We start from the raw sequence: 18,338 nt of genomic DNA on the forward strand, positions 1-18,338 counted from the left end.
TACACAGCAAGAAAACAGGCTTTGATTGTCAATGATGATCAGCTGAGAAAGATATATCAAAAGAGATATTTTTTGATATTATGTTAGATAAACCAAATAGTCTCTGTTGCTAGTGTCCCACCCTATGTGATACATCCATGTTAGAAGAAGAACAGTATCTTGACACTGATATGATTTCCAGAGATCCACAAGCAGCAAGACCAGTCTGTGCAGGCCCGACTGAGAATATCGTGCTTCCTTATTTTTGCAATGACACTTAACATTCCATAGTCTCATCATTTACAGTAAATACACTCCATTTCCGAGCTGCTCTGTATCCCAAACAAAGCTTGTTCTCACATTTTAGAACCATATGACTGTCTGTGTTATGATACACTGAAACAGGGAAAATAATTGCAGACTAAACTGAAAATAATCTTAACTTTAACCAAAGTCATGTTGTGAAGAATGGGGAGTCAAACTCCTGTTTCAGTTTGTGCTTTTGTAACTGATGATTGCGGAAGTTTTGTAACATGTTTGTGTCATACATTTATGTTAAAGGAATTAAACACCGAAGTGGTCAATAATATGTCTCCTAGTCCTATTTTTTGTTTGTATGCAACCAAATACCACATGCCAATATTTTTATGAGTGCTAGACTTTGATCACAAAGAAGTTAAAATCATCCACTTACCTCCCCTTTTATAGTTAAAATCATCCTCTTACTTCCCCTTTTATACTCTGTGATGCACCAAAAGCTGAGTGAGTGCCATTAATAATGTTCTACACTCAATAAAAATACAGACATTTTTTTAAAAGTTCTATTAGGAAGTACATCCAAATCAAACTGTCATGCAGTTGCATTTACAATGGTGCTTGAAAGTTTATGAACCTTTTAGAATGTTGTATATTTCTGCATAAATATGACCTAAAGCAAAAGATTTTCACAGTAGTACTAAAAGTACATTAAGAGAAACCAATTAAATAAATGAGACAAGAACATTATACTTGTACTCATATACATATACTCATTTGTTGAGGAAAATGATTCAGTATTACATTAGAGTTGGCAAAAGTATGTGAACCTTCAGTATCTGGTGTGACCCCCTTGTGCAGCAATAACTGCAACTAAACATTTCTGGTAACTGTTGATTAGTCGTGCACATCGGCTTGGAGGAGTTTGAGCCCATTCCTCCATACTGAAAAGCTTCAACTTTATTGGTGGATTCCATGAATTACTCGCTTCAGGTCCTTCCAGAACCTTTCAATTGGATTAAGGTCAGGACTTTGACTTGACCATTGCAAAACATTAACTTAATTCATCTTTAACCATTATTTGGTAGAATGACTTGTGCGCTTAGGGTCGTTGTCTAGCTGCATGACCCACATTCTCTTGAGATTCAGTGCACAGAAAGATGTCCTGACATTTAGAATTTAGAATTTGCTGGTATAATTCAGAATTCATTGTTTCACCAAGGATGGCAAGCCATCCTGGCCCAGATGCGGCAAAACAGGCCAAATCATGATACTACCACCACCATGATTTCACAAATGGGTTAAAGTTCTTGTGCTGGAATGTAGCATTTTCCTTTCTCCAAACATAACGCCTCTCATTTAAACCAAAATGTTCTATTTTGGTCTCATCCTTCCACAAAACATTTTTCCAATAGCCTTCTGGCTTGTCCACATGATCTTTAGCAAACTGCAAACAGCAGGAGCATTTTCTTTTTCTCCTTGCAGCCCTGCTATGCGCACCCATTGTCACCCTAGCATTCTTTCTTTCTTTCTTCTTTCTTCCGAGGAAATCTTACTCACCAAACTTTACAGAAATGTCTGGCCCCCTGCCAGATTTACTTAATTCCAAGGACATGTCAATATTCCTCCTAGGGGGGCAGGGGCACAATAAGCATTTACATTTTAAAAACTTTAAAAATACCTACAAAATCAACAGTACATGCAACAGTTTTGAAACTTTCACCAAACTGTAGCCCTAATACTGCTGAAACTTTAGTCCACTTAAACTCATTACAAATTATGAAGTCCAGCACTCAGTGTCTTTCAAAACTTGTAAAACTTATAAAACCTATCTCCTCCCACAATTTTTGCTCAACTGTCACCAAACTTGCTAGAGTGCATCTTCAGACCTTCCTCCACAACACTTGTTTCTCAGATTTTTGATTTATCAAAAATTAAGCCTACAGTGCATCAAAATGTTTGACTGTAAACAGTACTTTAAACATATACTATCAAATTCTTGCTAAATACATTTTCAAACTTCCTGAAAAAATTGAGAATATTTTGGAGTCATGGTTGATGAAGAATGGCAAATATCGGAATTTTTATCTCAAAAACTCAGTTTTTGAACATTTAGAATTCTGCTCTCATGCAACTGAAGTCAATGTAAGAGTGGCATTTTTAAACATCAGATTTTCTCTTATGAAGCAAAACACTTAAACAAATCACCAACATTTCCATGCTGTCAAGATGCAATTTATGTATTATCAGATTTTTGTTCAGGTAACAGAATTTCTGACATTTTGACCATTTTTGAAATCTGCCTTGACAACAGCTGCCTGGACAGTGACTCCCTGAGTTGACAAATGAAGCTACACAGCAGCTCTCTCTTCTAGCCAATTAGCTCAGTGAGTTAGGTGCTGGTTCTTGGTGTCAGGGGTTGTGGGTTTGAGACCCAGCAAGGATGATGATGATGATGATGATGATGACAGATCAAAATGTCAGATGTCCTCAACATGAAACACAAGACGATTGTCCTGATGGTGGCATCACAGCAAGCCTCTAAATTAAATAAAAACAAATAGCTTGGACCAGCCCACAGGTGAAAGCTAAACAAATTTTGCATAAAGATCCAGTCTCATGCCAGATTACCTCAGCTGTAAACCCAAGCCAATAGTCCTGATGGTGGCGCTACAGCAAGCATCTAAAGTTCAAAACATTGAAAATTCATAACAAATCAACCCACTAGAACTTAACACTTTCATCAAACTGTAGCCCCAATACTAAAGAAACTTTTGTACATTTAAACCTATTAAAAATTATGAAGTCCATCACTCTGGGGTTTTTTTGTTTAAACTGTAAAACTTATTAAAAAAAAAAAAATCTCCTCCCACAATTTTTGCCTACAGTGCATGAAAATGTTTAATGTGAATACCACTGTAAACATATACCTGAAAATTGATGAATAAATCTTCAATGTTCGAGAAAAAAAAATTGAACATTTTTAGGGTCATGGTAGATGATGTTTGACAAATATTAATTTTACCTACCTTTTTAAAAATTTAAAACATTTTACCTTTTTGAGAACATTTTGAATTCTGCTCTCATGTGAATAATTGCAGTCAATGCAAGCAGCATTTTTAAACATCAGTTATTCACTTATGGAGCAAATCAATCATTTTTAAAAACAAATTACCAACATCTCCATGCTGCAATATGTGTATTTTCAGATTTTTGTCTTGATAAATGAATTTTTTACAGTGGTTTCAAATTTGCCCGCACAACAGTGAATGGCTTACTCAACTTGTGAAGCCACTGTTGTCTTATCACTTGCCAATTAGCTCAGTGCGATAGATGGCAGTTTTTGCTTCCAGAAGTTGGGCGTTCAAGCCTCAAGTTGTCCAAAATGGACATTATTGTCCCATTGTCAACTGTCTTGTCTTCCTATTCTCCTGTTTGTTGCTCAGAATTGCCTAAATTTGCCAAAAATAGCCCAGACCCGACCCATCACTGCGCAGCAGCTATAATTGTTCAGTGTTCTCCCGACAATGAACTCATTAACATTTATATTAGCCAATGTGAGAAAGACCTTTAGTTGCTTAGAAGTTACCCTGGGATCCTTTGCTACCTCGCTGACGATTGTACGTCTTGCCCTTGGGGTGATCTTTGTTGGTTGACCACTCCTGGGTAAGGTGACAATGTTCTTGAATTTCCTCCATTTGTACACAATCTGTCTGACAATGGATTGGTGGAGTCCAAACTCTTTAAATATGGTTTTGTAACCTTTTCTTGCCTGATGAGTATTAACAACTATTTTTAACTGCCAATCCTAGAGTTTCACATACTTTTGTCACTTACAGATATGTAACTTTCATCAATACATAAATAACTATGTATAATATTTGTGTCCTATGTGTTTAATAGGGTTCTCTTGATCAGCTTTTAGGACTTATGTGAAAATCTAATGTTCAAAATTCTAAAGGTTTCACAAATTTGCAAGCACCACTGTACATTATTAATGTAGCTTCGATTTCTGTGGTCCATAGTAGGATTGAAGATTTGAAGATTTTGCTTTTCTTGGACTTTTACCAGAAGTGAGGCTTAAAAGAAGTGATTCAAAGTTTGTCCTTATCCAAAGATATACAATTCAAATAAAACAACGTTGCTGTTAAACAGCCTGTTCCTTTGGCACTACATGCCCTTCACAGTATAACTGAACTATCACTTCAAGTCAGTCCACCCCCTGCTGATGCCCAACTCTATCACACTCTACTGCTCTTCCCCCTGGTCCGTAAATCACCTCTGTATTGAAGTCTGTCTTCAAACTGGCATCTGTCTGTCTCAGGCTGTGTTCTGTCTCTGTATTGTGTCCAGCGATGTTCACTAAGAAGCTGATCAAGCTGAGCCAAAAGTGACCAAGGTGAAACTGACCTGACAGTCGACCTGGTTGAGAGGACGACAAAACCACTAGGGATTCTCCTCTGTGGACCAATTAGTATCCATTATACATTTCCTGTCAATTTGACCAATAGTTGATGTGATATCTTGTTCTGCACAAGATGGATTCATAGCTAGTAAAGGCCCCCACACCGCCCAGACGTCCATTTCCCTTTATCTGACCACTCTCCGACTGCTCAGTTGCCTCTTGTCTGACCCCTTCAGCTGAAAAGTTGCATTGAAACACACTGCTTCAACGTGCTGCCTACTGCACAGTAGCGTGTACGTTCTGCGCTTGCACGAGACGCAATAATCGGGTGGCGCTTGTATTGTGGGTTGTAAACAAGAGGTTTATGCACGCAACTCTCTTTTCTTTCGATCAAAATGAAACTTAACTATTTCAGATAAGGACAGCTGCATTCTAAACATGCAGGGAGGAATTACCAAACGAACACAAATTAATTCGTCCTAAACAGACATAACAACCAGTCTCCTGCCAGTCTCGTGCGCTGATTCGCTAGCACACCACCAATCAGAGAATCCAACACTAAACATATTTGTTCCCGATCTCGTCTGAGTCTCTTCAGACGTCCAACGGTTGGGCCGGTGTGTTCCTGCCTTGGACATCTGAAGCGGTTGGAGAGACTCGGACGAGGTCGGGAACAAATATGTTTGGAGTGTTCAGCTACGTTAGAAGCCTTCGGGGCCGTTCGGAAGTTGTCTGTTCAGACTCAGCATGCAAAGTCTGAGGCGGAGGGCTGTCGGACATCTGAGCTATTGGATTCTCTGATTGGTGGTGTGCTAGCGAATCAGCGCGACGTGTGGGAGGGGCGAAATACTGTGTGCGCGTTGGTTTTCTACGCTCTCCGTTCCGTCATTCCCTATTCTCATGTTTTGCAATACTGGCACGAGACTAGTGGTTATGTCCGTTTAGGACGAATTAATTTGTATTGCCTCGCTGCATGTTTAGTATGCAGCGGTTTTATCTGAAATAGTTAAGTTTCGTTTTGATCGAAAGTAAAGAGAGTTGCGTGCAAAAGCCTCTCGTTTCTAACTTATAGCGCAAGCGCCACCCGCTTATTGCACCTCGCGCAAGCGCAGAACGTACAGTAGGTAGCACGTTGAAATGGTGCGTTTCATTGCAACTTTTCTGCTGAACGGGTTATACAAGAGGCAACAGAGCGGTCGGAGAGTGGTTGGATAAGGGAGTTGGACAACTGGGCGGTGTGTGGGGCCCTTTAGTCCCACTTACAAGTGGTCATGTTATCTTCAGTAGGTTGTGTTCTATTAAAGATTTCTCATGTAGGTGCAAAATTAAGGTGCCTTATGTGTTCCTACTAAGGTAAAAATGTGTTAAGTGTAAATTCAGTGTCTAGCTGAGTTTATCAGCATTAGCACTATACATTGTGTGTGTGTTGATCAGGAAAAGTCTAGACAAGGGATTAACAGGATTACGTAGCAGGACCAGGATGGCGGTAATTCAATTTAAGTGAGCTCTTGTGACCACTCCCAGGACTAGTTCCTGTGACTGATGTGGGGTGGGGGAGGGGTTGCTGTCATGGCACTTAAAGTATCAGGTACAAAATCATGTTTGCAGTGAGAGAGGGAGGGAGGGAGACAAAGAAAGCGATGTTGCCCAAAAGATTATTAATCTTATTCACTACTTGCACTGCACTTGACATAACTGGCTGATCCTAAATAAAAAAGCATAGGGTTTATTAATCCAACATGCTCCCTGTTAACACAAGGACCAAGAGTCCTAAATAACTGACAGTTCCAACAAACAGCAGATGCAGATTAACAAATGTTAACTGCAAAGCATTGGTGTCCATCCGCAATTCAAATTTCTTTTCTCCAAAGTCAAACCTATTATAGGTAAAAAGATTTCATTCAATCCTTTTTCATTGTAAATCTCACTTAAGTGTCTCTTTAAAAGCATTTCAGTTTTAGGGCTTCCTTCCCTCAATCAGTGTTGTAGTGATTGCTTCAGTAACAAAATACAGTATGTAATACAATTGTGTCAGGTCCTCTGATACTGTGCTCAAATGCTGGCATACATCTTAAATTCACAAATGTAATACTTCTATTTAACGATGTTCATCATGGATTTCTAGCACTAATTTATAATGTCCTCAGATATCAAGTCATTTATATTATTGCCAAATCAGTACATCAGTCTGGCTCAGTAACACATTACATTCTTACTGCATTTATTTCTTCCCCCTTTGGTTTTCACTGACTGTTTTCAAAACAGCAGACAGCCTGTAACCCATCTACAGAACAAGGCTGGAGTACCAGTGGTGTTGCACCAGGAGAGACTCCACTGATGGGGGACTGGGTGTGGAGCAGAAAGAAAATCAGACTTGAAGAGAAATGCAAGGTATCCTGGTGGAAACTTGTGGAAACCTCAGAAGTGTTACTGAGGTGGTTGTTGTTGTGATTCAGCCCCACTGAGCTAGTTCGCTGTGAAGCCTCTCTTCCAAATATTTGACGAAAACTATGAAGGCTAAAATGGAGAAGATTTCTGTGTGAACAGGAGTTGAACATGGTTCAGATGGCTCTAGGGGAGCAGAAGGATACAGACTGTTACACCTCGCTGCTCGCCTTAACTCTCACCAACATTTTAAAAGCCTTGTTCCCTTGGGTTAATTCCTTTGTGAGTTTCAGAACAGTGATGTGAAGTCATCAAGCCAGATTTTTTTCACCTGCACTTTACAGATGATACCATTCCTTCATGTGTAAAATATAAGTGATGGTACATTTGACCTGCGGTTCGCTTTTCAGTTTGTCTTTGAAAGATTTTTTTTTTTTTTCTATTTTCTACTTTAAGTTATACAGTTTATGAAACGACATGAGTTTACTGCCACTCATTGGACACAAACCAAATCAGTATAATATCTCTAAAATACAAATCATGTAATAAACAATTAAGTAATTTCATAGTTAATTGAATTTAAGTAAACCTGTGAAATTATCCTAAAACACCTGTCCCAGTCTAGCACAAAGCACATTCAGTGCAAGCTTGGTTTGGTGTCTTTTGAATAAATATGCGCTGAATTCTTTTTCCCAAGTTATTCATTTTAAACTATAAGAGTTTGAAAGCACTGAAAAATGTATTTATTTTCCTCACTTTTTTAATGCCTGCAGATGCTTGCACCTATTAGATGGAAAACACAACGGGTCCACATCATACAGTCTTACATGGTCCAAGTTCAAATATATGATATATAACATTGCTTAAAATGGACACTTAACATTTGTTTTCTGAGGGAATATCCAGGCAAAAAAATTGCAATTTTATGACCTCAAAATACCTCTCTCCCTGAGAATAACAGGCGCAAAAAACTAATACAGTTTATAATAATTAATATAGGTTTTTTTTCTTACTTACTTTATGCATATATTATAGTATATATACTGTCATTTTTTTTTTAGGTATGGTACTCCTAAAGTCGATGCTGGAATGCTTGAGGAAAAAAACAGAGATGACACTACACCAGAGGGAGATTACAGATGAAAAATTATCATCAGTCCCTTTTGCCTGGGGTTGACTTTCTTTTTAAACATGTTTTTTATTTTATTACCCCCACCAAAGATGTCTTCATCATTCTTTGTTTGTTGCTTCTCGATTGGTCGGTTTTTCAGCGGGATTATACAAAAAATACTGAACAGGTTGCTACCAAATTTAGGTGGGGGATGGGTCTCAGCCCAGAATAGACCCCATTAACTTTAGATACAGGGGAAGATCCGGGATGTATTTTCTCACTCTCTTTAATATTGTTAGATAGTGTGTCTTTTCAAATATTCATTAGTTTCCCATTAAATAATGCATGGACCTTGATGAAAATCCAGCATATTTAGGTGGCTGGTATTTATGAGTGAGTACAATTTGATGCAGATCTGACAAGCTTAAATCGTGGTTAGGAAGTTATTGGTGCATTGAAATTAAGAGTGTGGGGCTATAGAATTTGATAATGGATAAGACTTGATTGAAATAAAGCTGCCTGCTGGGCCTTGGCGGAGGTAATGCATTCTACTGAGAGCTATTCTAGTTTACTTGATCTGTTGACCAGAGTAGAAGACATACAAATTACGCTGTTCAAATGATGACAGCAAAAAATAATACTCAATAGCTGAATTAGACCAGACCACAACCACCTTTGACCATTAATTTTGTTCTCACTACACACCGGTAAGGTTTTGTGACTGCATCTTACTCCCTTTGGCACCATTGAAATGACAAAATATATCCACTGACAGACAGACATACTGATGGACTCACACATACACACCTATCAAAGAACTCAAAACTGCTTCTTGGGTAGTTCCCCCTATAATAGGTGTTTCTCCAAGACTACATTGTACCATGATGACACACAGATACAGACACGCAGACAGACATGAGGTTAAAAAAAACCGAGCACATGGAAACATGAGCAATTCATAAGTGACTAGTGTTAGGGTTAGGGATGTTTCTTTAAGTGGTGATAAATCTATGCCTACATGTGGCAAAGCTGTAACTCAAACTCCAAACCTGACATGGTAGAATTTATCACTGGGAGTAGCAGAACTGTTACTGTTAGCTAATGGCCCCTAGAGGCTGTAATATTCATTACACAATACAATATCAATATTCAGAATATATAACATGTTGATGCTCCTGTCATTCTTACTGCTTGGAGTGCTAACGTGTCACATTTAACTTCAAGGTCATACTACAGAATAGATCTTAGAATAAATACATTGAAATAGCTCCTTCCTCCATGAATTACGCAGTATCTCATGCATGTGGACACTTATCTTCAATAAGGTTCATCCAATACCCACTGCAAATTGTGCATGTTGTATTCAAACCTGTTCATCTCACCATATGTAAACTCATAGATTGTCCAAAATGAGAGGAGGTTCATTGTCTGGGGAGAATGGCTGTGTTTTTTCACAGGAATCTGTACGATCAATTTAGCTAAAACTATGTACAAGTGGAAATTTTGGGCACATGATGATGCAAGAGGAATGTTCATCCTAAATGTATGATCAGACAGGATGTGAAGCAGTTTTAGACTCAGTGAAACTGCATACATGGATAATGGGAAAACATTTAGTGGGTATTTTGTAAGCTCATTCAATATAATATTTATTTTCTGTGCTACTGTTGCTTCATATACTACGGAGCCCCAGATATGACATGGTTGAAAAATGATAATAATAAATTGTGGCCACAATATAGCTATAACGTGCACACAAAACACTAATTCGTGGCCACAAAGTAGGAATAACGTGCGCACGAAATACCAATTAATAATATGAATGTCATTCCTGGACAGCTCGGTATACAAATCGAGCGCACCTTCTCTGGAACCTGCAATAGCCTACGTGATGTCCTTAAGGTGAGCGTCTTATCTTATTCTCTTCTAATCAGTATCGTGTTATCTCGCATTTAGGCAGTGCCTTTCACTGATCATCTCCTTTGAAAGTAGCATCATGTGTGTCAGACTCTCAGCTGAGGGAATACATCGACTATATGAGCCGCAGCGTTTAATGATGCCTCTGTACGCAGCCGTACAGTAGGGAAGGGAACCTATAGTCTACCAGTGATCAGAATCTAGTTTGTATTGATTTGCATGTTGTTGCTCTGACTGAACTACTGAAGGTGTCTGTAGTGCTCTCTGCACATTTGTCCTTCAAAAAAATCACAGAAGATTAAAAGCTCACTATATCATAAGCCTAATTAAATGACTGCCTAAATGTGGGATAACAAGATATTGACTAGGTCAGAACAAGGTAAGACACCTTAAGGACATCACGTAGGTTTCTACAGAAGGTGCGCTCAATTTGCTTACCGAGCTGTCCAGGAATGATATTAATATTATTAATTAGTACCTACTTCGTGGCCACAAAGTAGTATTTCGTGCGCACGTTAAACTTCATTCGTGGTCACGAAATAGTATCTTGTGGCCACGAAGTAGTATTTCATGCTCACGTTATGGCTATATTGTGGCCACAATTATTATTATTACTTTTTTTTTTTCTTTTACAATGTCATGTCTGAGGCTCCGTAATACACGCAAAGTTGCTGACTTTAATCTCTGAGGTCGACACAGCATCATTTCCAAGGAAAAGTGATGGATTCACTGGAACTCCTCTTTCATTTTTTGTGCCCGGGGGGGTTAGCGGAGGAGGGGGTGGAGGAGGGGTTAGGTGATGAGCTTGAGCCCTCGGCAGACAGTGAAGCGCAAAAGACACACGGCTCATCCGCTCGCCTCCCCATTGACGTCATTCCGGTATCACATGAACTACGAGGAACCAATCGGCGCGCAGCTGCCGAAGAGTGCTGGCTCCTTTACACCTAGATAGGGGAAAAGACTGAATAAAAGGAAACCGTGCCAGGGAGCCTGTAATGACCACAAAACCTAACGGAGGAGACGAGACTCGCCGCCTTTGGATATTTCTGTCGTTTAGTCGTTACTCCCATGCTTTCCTTGCTGTGGATTATTGTGTTTCGCCGCGGGGCGGACGGAATGGATAAGGCCATGGCCCTAACATATTGAATAGCTCGTTGGTGGTAAAGGGGAGGCAAGACGCGCACCGTGGAGGCAGTTCATGGGGCATTGTACAGGGAGGGAAGTGGTTGATTATTTGCACCGTATCATGAAAACCTTAGTCCGTCTTGATATCCTACCATAAGACAGTTGGGTGGTATATCTGCGCCTGTCTCCGCCGTGTCTACAGCCATTGAGTCTTGTTAAAGCGGTTGGTAGGTAGGTACTCCGTCTCGGGCTCGATCCCAACGACCTTATCCACTTGTATTTTTTATATATATGTTGGATTGTTGTTTGGTCGCGACGCGTTCACCCTCCTCTGCCTGAGAGTAACATTTGGAAACAATAAACTGCTGGATTATTGAACCATGGATTTCAACAGCGGCAGCGGTGGCGGCGGCAACGAGCTGCACAACAACCAGTTTTATCAGTGTGAGGAGAACAAGCCTCTGCTGGGGGAGATGTCGGAAGGTAATAATAACACCAAGCTCGGTGCAGGGCCGTGCAAGAGAACCCTGCACCACTGCAGCAGCAGCGGGATGCGATACAAGCTACTCCACGAGGGGGACATCCAAGTGTGCGTGGTCAAACACCCCCGCACCTTCCTCAGCAAGATCCTCACCTCCAAATTCTTGCGGAGATGGGAGCCGCACCACCTCACGCTCACAGAAAGCAGTCTGACATCGGCCACCGTAAGTTGCTTTCGCGTGTGTGTGTGTGTGTGTGAGAGAGAGAGAGAGTGCGTGCGTGTGTGTGTGTGTGTGTTATAATGTGCTGCGTTTCACATTCCACAGACAGCTTTGGCGTTTGTCTTTTCTTGTCTGAACGCAGCAGTTGCACACCGATATTACGCACTGTCTGTTGTTGACGCAGTTTACAAGAAAGCAGCGTAGTACTGCCTCCATCGGCCGTTCTGTTGATAATATCGGCAACACTGTTGCTGAGGCCTACATTCACCACTCTCCATCACTTCCGCGTGCAACACTTTACTGTACCTGTGACCGCATCTGGTTCTCACAGCAAGGCCCCTCAAGTGGAACTGTCTGAAACCTGTGGATTTGTGTTTTAGGGTTCTATGTGTGTGTCTTTATGTGTCCCCTCGGGGCCATTGTTCCCAGGATGCTTTTAGAAGATTGCTTTGAATAATTCATCAGAAGATCTTAGTCCTAGGAAATAAAAACCATCAGCAGGGGGTCCGAAGGCCTGTTGTGTCATGAAACCAGTTGAGAACCCCTACTGCACCAGCCTGCATCCCCATAACAAACTGGTGTTTATGTTTTGCATTCTTACAGTCTTATGGAAGGATTGCATAATAGAGAGAAAAGATGATACTCTAATACTGTGCCATCGTCAATAATATTAGTATTAGTGTGTTATAACAACCTTACAAGAGGTTTTAGCTTCAGGGATACATAGACGATTTTTCCATGTTGCTGATATGGCTATATGTTTCGCTGTTCTCAGTATAATCCATTCAATGCCAATAGGTGTGTACAGTATGTCATCATAAATATTCCTCCTGTCACCAGAATTATATGGTATTTTGTTTTACTGTAAACCACTTCAAAGTTGTATCTGTCATAAATTATTTTCTACAGTTCGTGTCATTTCACGTTCATATTCAAATCTGGAGGTGGACAGGATGGTGGCGATGTGAAAGCGGGGCGAGATGGCTGCTAAGCCATACATTAGAGTTGCAATGACTAGTCAACTAATGAACTAGTCAGTTGAATTAAAATTAATCAGAGAAGAAACATAAATTGCCAACATTTGTTCTCGAGATTTTATGGAAATATGCATGGATATTGTAATACCCAATGGTAAAGTGATTTATGAAAAGGTGTGTGAGAAGTGTGTATTTGAGAGACCTCTAGACAGCAGCGAAATGATATATGGTTTCAGAAACTCTAGATTTATTATATGCCTTAATATAAAATATCCACACTATTTTCTATAGTCTTCTTTACAAATGTAAACATATGCAGCACAGAACAAGCACAGAGGCCAGGAGGAATCACAACAGGAGTCAAGTCAGTGGTAATCAGTGGTAAGTGTTAGTTAGTAAGCAGTATAATGCCAAAATAACAAAAGCCTTTATTTCCCCCTCTGTTGTTATCAACACATCTGACATTTTCCATAAAGCCTGGCTGATTGTTTTATCATCACACCTCGTTAGACGCTTTTTGGATGTTTGCCTATCACAACCATGCTGCAGGAGTTTGCTCAATTGTTTACTGTGGTTTGTAATCTCTTGGAAACTCTTACCATTGCAGGAAAGACTTGTGGATGTAGCTCAGGCTAAACACACCTGAACTTGGTCTATGTGCTTGTTTTAAGGGATGAATGAATTTTTAAAGTCACTTCACAATCTTAATCATTTATCACAATAAAGAAAATTATACCAGTTATCGAATGATAACCCTTTAATGAAAAATCTTTTAACATCTAAAGTGATTGATGGTTGGTTGATCTGTCTTTCGGATTAGTTTTGGCTTTTCATTTTTTCTCATCATCACTGATTACTTGTTGATTGATTTTATTCATTAGCTTGTTGTTGAATGTGTTACTTGGTGACCAAAGTTAGTGACACACTGAAAGGGTATTCATTAATCAGTGAATCCATGAAAAATGTTTGGATAGATGACCCTTGATCATCAAGCATTATGTAATGGAGGCTTTCTCCCGTTGTTAGCATACACTGGCTATGATGATAAAACTGATGGCTGACATCCTTGTTTGGGATGCTGTTAGGCTATTAACCATTGTTGGGGGTAATGCAATTCAGAGTAATTTAACATTCCTCAATTCAGTAATCACACTACAGTCACAAATCAAATGATCAAATGAGTGTTGTTACTTGCATCAAATAATTTCTTTGATGGACAGAGACAAATCATCAAACTTGTGTTTTATGCATGGAGATTGTCTGACAAATGGTGCGAGAGCCTTTCCCCATTAGGTATAATGACTTCTTCAAGGACAAGCATGTCAAACGAGCTGGTCTATACTTCTACTGTAAGGCCATTGTTTTGCATGCTAGCTACTATGTTTCTTTGGCCTGTTAAGCAGCTCATATGCCATTTAAAACCATTAAATCAATCTTTTATGTATGTCCTCCCCATTAGAATATGGTTTATCTGGCCATATCTAATCTATGTTATAATCTAATTGTGTGACAACGCACCCAGAAAATGCTGCAAAGTAACGCAAATCTAATGTGAAGTAGTGTAATAAATGACTTGGTATGGGAAAGAAAGAAGTAAAGTAATGCATTACTTTAAAATGAGAAATGTGTAATAGATTACTATTTTGAGTTTTAATCCCAACTCTGCTTATTTAGGTAGGCTGCAAACAAACAAGTTTTGCGGTGCAAAAACCTAAACAGCATCGTCTTTGGTGAAAGTGCTTTTAAAAGGTTTTTCACCTAGTATAGAGCATAGAATATAGAAGGTTATAAAATGGGATTAAGGACCGTCTGAGCATTTATTACATATGCTCTGTTACTTAAGTCATTGTCTTGATGCAGTTTGCTGATTGTTTCAAGTCAGGTGCATCTTTCGTTTATGTAAACATTTTTATGATGTTTGTTTTAATTGTTGTTTGTTCCTTATGTGCTGCTGTCTTTGCCAGGACTCCCTTGTAAAAGAGACTCTTAATCTCAGTGGAAATAATCCTGGTAAAATAAAGGTAAAATAAAATGCATTTACTTTTGTGCTTAAGTACAATTCTGAGGGGCTTGTACTTCAGTTGACTAGTGCATTGCCTGTAGGAAGTATGTATTCCTATAGAAAATTGGGAGGTTATGTAGCTTTTTCATGGATGGCCAAATGAGGCTGTGTTTGAAGGTGGGACTTCAGGGATATTTAGGTTTGTCATGAAATTTGATATTCCAGGGTATAATTCGCTGTTTTTGACTACTTTTGATTTTACCATTATATTTCACCTTAAAAACTATTTACCTTGCCTTGTTTGGTGTCATTACTTTCAGCACAATCTCACATGTGAGTACACAGTTATTTTTTCATTTTGACAATGATACAATGGACCTAAAATCACAAAAAAACAAAATCCTTGTAGGAAAAAGTTAGATTTTTTTACTGTGAAAACTGCAAATATGTTTAACAAACCATTTTTATTACCTATCATGCAAATATAAATTGTTGTTTGCTAAATTTGTGCATAAGTGTTTGAAATTTACAAAGTTATATATAACTATTTACATTTAAATGCAGGCAATACCTCAGGCTCAGGGCTCCCTCAGCTCCTTCCAGCTGCACTGCCTGCTCCACATTCAGCAATCTCCTCACTATTTTGACTCACAAAACAAAAAAAACGACTCTACTACACACTAAACTCAACACAACATAACACACTATACACCCCAAACATGCTGTATGTCACAAATCTTTCAACTCTCAAAACTCGCTGTCTCTATACCATCACTGCTGCTGTCACTCTTCCGCCCTGTCACTCCCACAACTTCCCCTGTTCCTCCTCAGCAACCAAATCACGTGGTTTGCCATCATTTTGTGATTGGTTGGTGTGATGCCTTTTTCCACCAATAGGAATGTGTTTTATTGCTTGTAAACACTTGCCCCTTACAGACACTTTCGTGACAAAAGCCCGTTTTAACCGTTTCTTCGTGCACCAGACACAAAGCAAATGTGATGAACATCATTTACCGTAAGTCCAGTTTTGGAGTAGCCAGTGTGTCTGTCAACTCAGGAGGTGGGCCGTGGGGTTGGGCTAGCAGCTAGCTACACACGAACATCCACAGATTCTGATTCCACTTTGTTGTCGTCGTGTATCTGGATCTCCTCAGGCCAAAATGAACTCGTTTAGTCTCATTAAACCACAACAATCAGTGTAGATGCACAGAACAAGACCGAACCGCTGGTAAAATCCCGGTCCAGCTCGCGCTGCTGCAGGTATAAATCTGCTTGTTGTGGAAGTGAGATCTGAAGTGATTGGCTCTGGTGCGCACGTGGCTATGGTGTGCAGTGATTGGCTCTGGTGCACATGTGACGATGGTGGTTACTGTCAACAATGCTACCGGAATTGGTAAAGCATTTCTGAAATAATTTATTAACGGTATCATTGTAGTCCAGACAAATGCAACGTTGCACGCCCTTGAACCACGCAGCAGCCATGTTGAAAATCTCAGCTCCTGGCTGTAGCTCAGCGGGTAGAGCAGGTCGACTAGCGATCGGAAGGTCGCTGGTTCAAATGGTTCAAATCCTGGCTCCGGGCAGGGCTGAGCTGCATGTTGAAGTGTCCTTGAGTGAGACATTGCTCATCAGTGAGGGCCCTGCGATGAGCTGGTGACTTGTCCAGGGAGTACCCTGCCCTCCAGCAGCAACACCCTGCAACCCCTTGGAAAGTGATAAGGGATACATGTCATGGACAATGACATGACACATGGTTACTAAGTACTTTACAGATGTATATATATATCCTGTATATGTGTGTGTGTACATTTATTGCCAGAAAGCATAAAACATTTACTCAGAACTACATATATTTATATATGTTCATATGTGTGTACAAATGTATATTTCCCAGAGTTGGGTGTAAATGGTTTGCTGTGAGCTCCACTGCATATGAGTCTCTACTGATTGTGGCTGCGGCGTGAAAAATGGGCAGGTTTTTTCTGGGACTATATATAAGCCTATTTTTCCGACTAACCACCAACCAGAAAGCAGTGTGACAGTATGTCAGTACACCCTTGCCTTAAGGGTCATGCAGTTAAAACAAAACATGTAAGCAGCGTTGGATCATTGGAATTGTTGTCAGACATTTTAAATTTCGGGATGGTTAGTTATTTTCTTATATTTGTAGAAAATCTCTTAATATCCCAACAGCAAATAATGAATAGAATATTCTGGGAAAAAAATCCAGTATATTTGGAAATGACAGCCTTATAAAAAAGCCCACTAAATTCTTTTCCATTTGAAAACTAACAATAGCCATTTTCATTGTTTAAATAAATTATGATAATATGAGGTGTTTTTCTTCTAAATGTTAGACATGAGATAATACAGTAGTACACTACAGTAGTACAGTACACAGCCCATAAGCTTGTTGTTTACCAGCTAGCTAACTCAATAGCGCAAAGTCTCTGCCAAAAACTGAGGTATTGGCTTGGGCAGTGATGGACTGGACTGTTGTGCAGCAGCAAACCCAGTTAGCACAATGAACATGTCCACAGCAGAGTGCAGTAACTGGTATGATGGAAAGCTTTTTCTCTACTTCTATAATACTGACATCTTTCTCTGTGTTTTGACGGGTACAACAAAGCCAGTGTTATTCAGAGCTGTATCAATTAGAAAACCAATCAATTAGCTGATCAAAAGAAAATGAGCTGCCAGCAATTTCAATTTTAATCTTTGTCTTTTATGATAGTAAATGGATGGTCTTTGTATTGAGGAATGTTATTTGGACATGTGAAGTAATCTGAACTTGGAATGAATCTTGGAAATAATTTGTTAGATTAATTGATGGTGAAAATAGTTGTTGCAGCTGGTGACGGCCTCTATACAGCAATCGTGTCTACGAGTTGGCTTGTCAGCGATATCCCATATTCTTCGCTCTGTAAAGGCTAAAATATGAGGAAGAGGGCTTTGTTCAGAGTGAAGCATGAATGTGCATTTCCTGAAAGGAGTTGTTGTGATCAGTGTTGAACAGAGTGATTATGTGGGCAGAAGAACAATGCTGAACCATTTGCTCTGCTTTCTCACAGAGAGACTATTTCCAGCAATGAGGCAAAGAGCGTTGACTCTGTGTCTCCAACAACATCCCCACACACTGTAAATAATTGAGATGATTGTGAGAAAAGTGCTTTGTGAAAGTGAATGTGGCTGCTAAGAGGTTTTTGTTAGTTTCAATAACAAAAGTTGTTAAATAGTTAAATAGAACATTTAATTGTGTCACTGTTAAATGTAGTTGTTAAATTCTTTATTTTATTTTTGGACAATGCTTCATTCTCTCTAAATGACTGCGTTTTCCTTAATGTACAAAGTTAGAGAGAAATCTCACTGGGCAATAAGCGAGTTGTGACTCAATTTACTTTTGTCTAAATAGACCTGCCTGCCACATCTGTAAAGAAACCAAACATATTCTATTTACGTAAGAAGGGCCCTAGTGCAAGCA

At 39.5% G+C, this 18,338-nt stretch overlaps 1 protein-coding gene across 1 annotated transcript in view; it reads left to right on the forward strand.

Annotated features, from left to right (window-relative positions):
* Positions 1–10,957: 10,957 nt before the first annotated feature.
* Positions 10,958–18,338, forward strand: part of LOC119024072 (c-Maf inducing protein) — a 63,164-nt gene continuing 55,783 nt past the window's right edge. Inside the window, exon 1 of the mRNA XM_037106500.1 lies at positions 10,958–11,881. Within this exon, the coding sequence (XP_036962395.1) occupies positions 11,558–11,881 (324 nt within the window). The 5' untranslated portion in view covers positions 10,958–11,557. The remainder of the gene's footprint in view (positions 11,882–18,338) is intronic.

This window comes from Acanthopagrus latus, chromosome 8 (genome assembly GCF_904848185.1).
Source record: "Acanthopagrus latus isolate v.2019 chromosome 8, fAcaLat1.1, whole genome shotgun sequence".
Lineage (NCBI taxonomy): Eukaryota > Metazoa > Chordata > Actinopteri > Spariformes > Sparidae > Acanthopagrus > Acanthopagrus latus.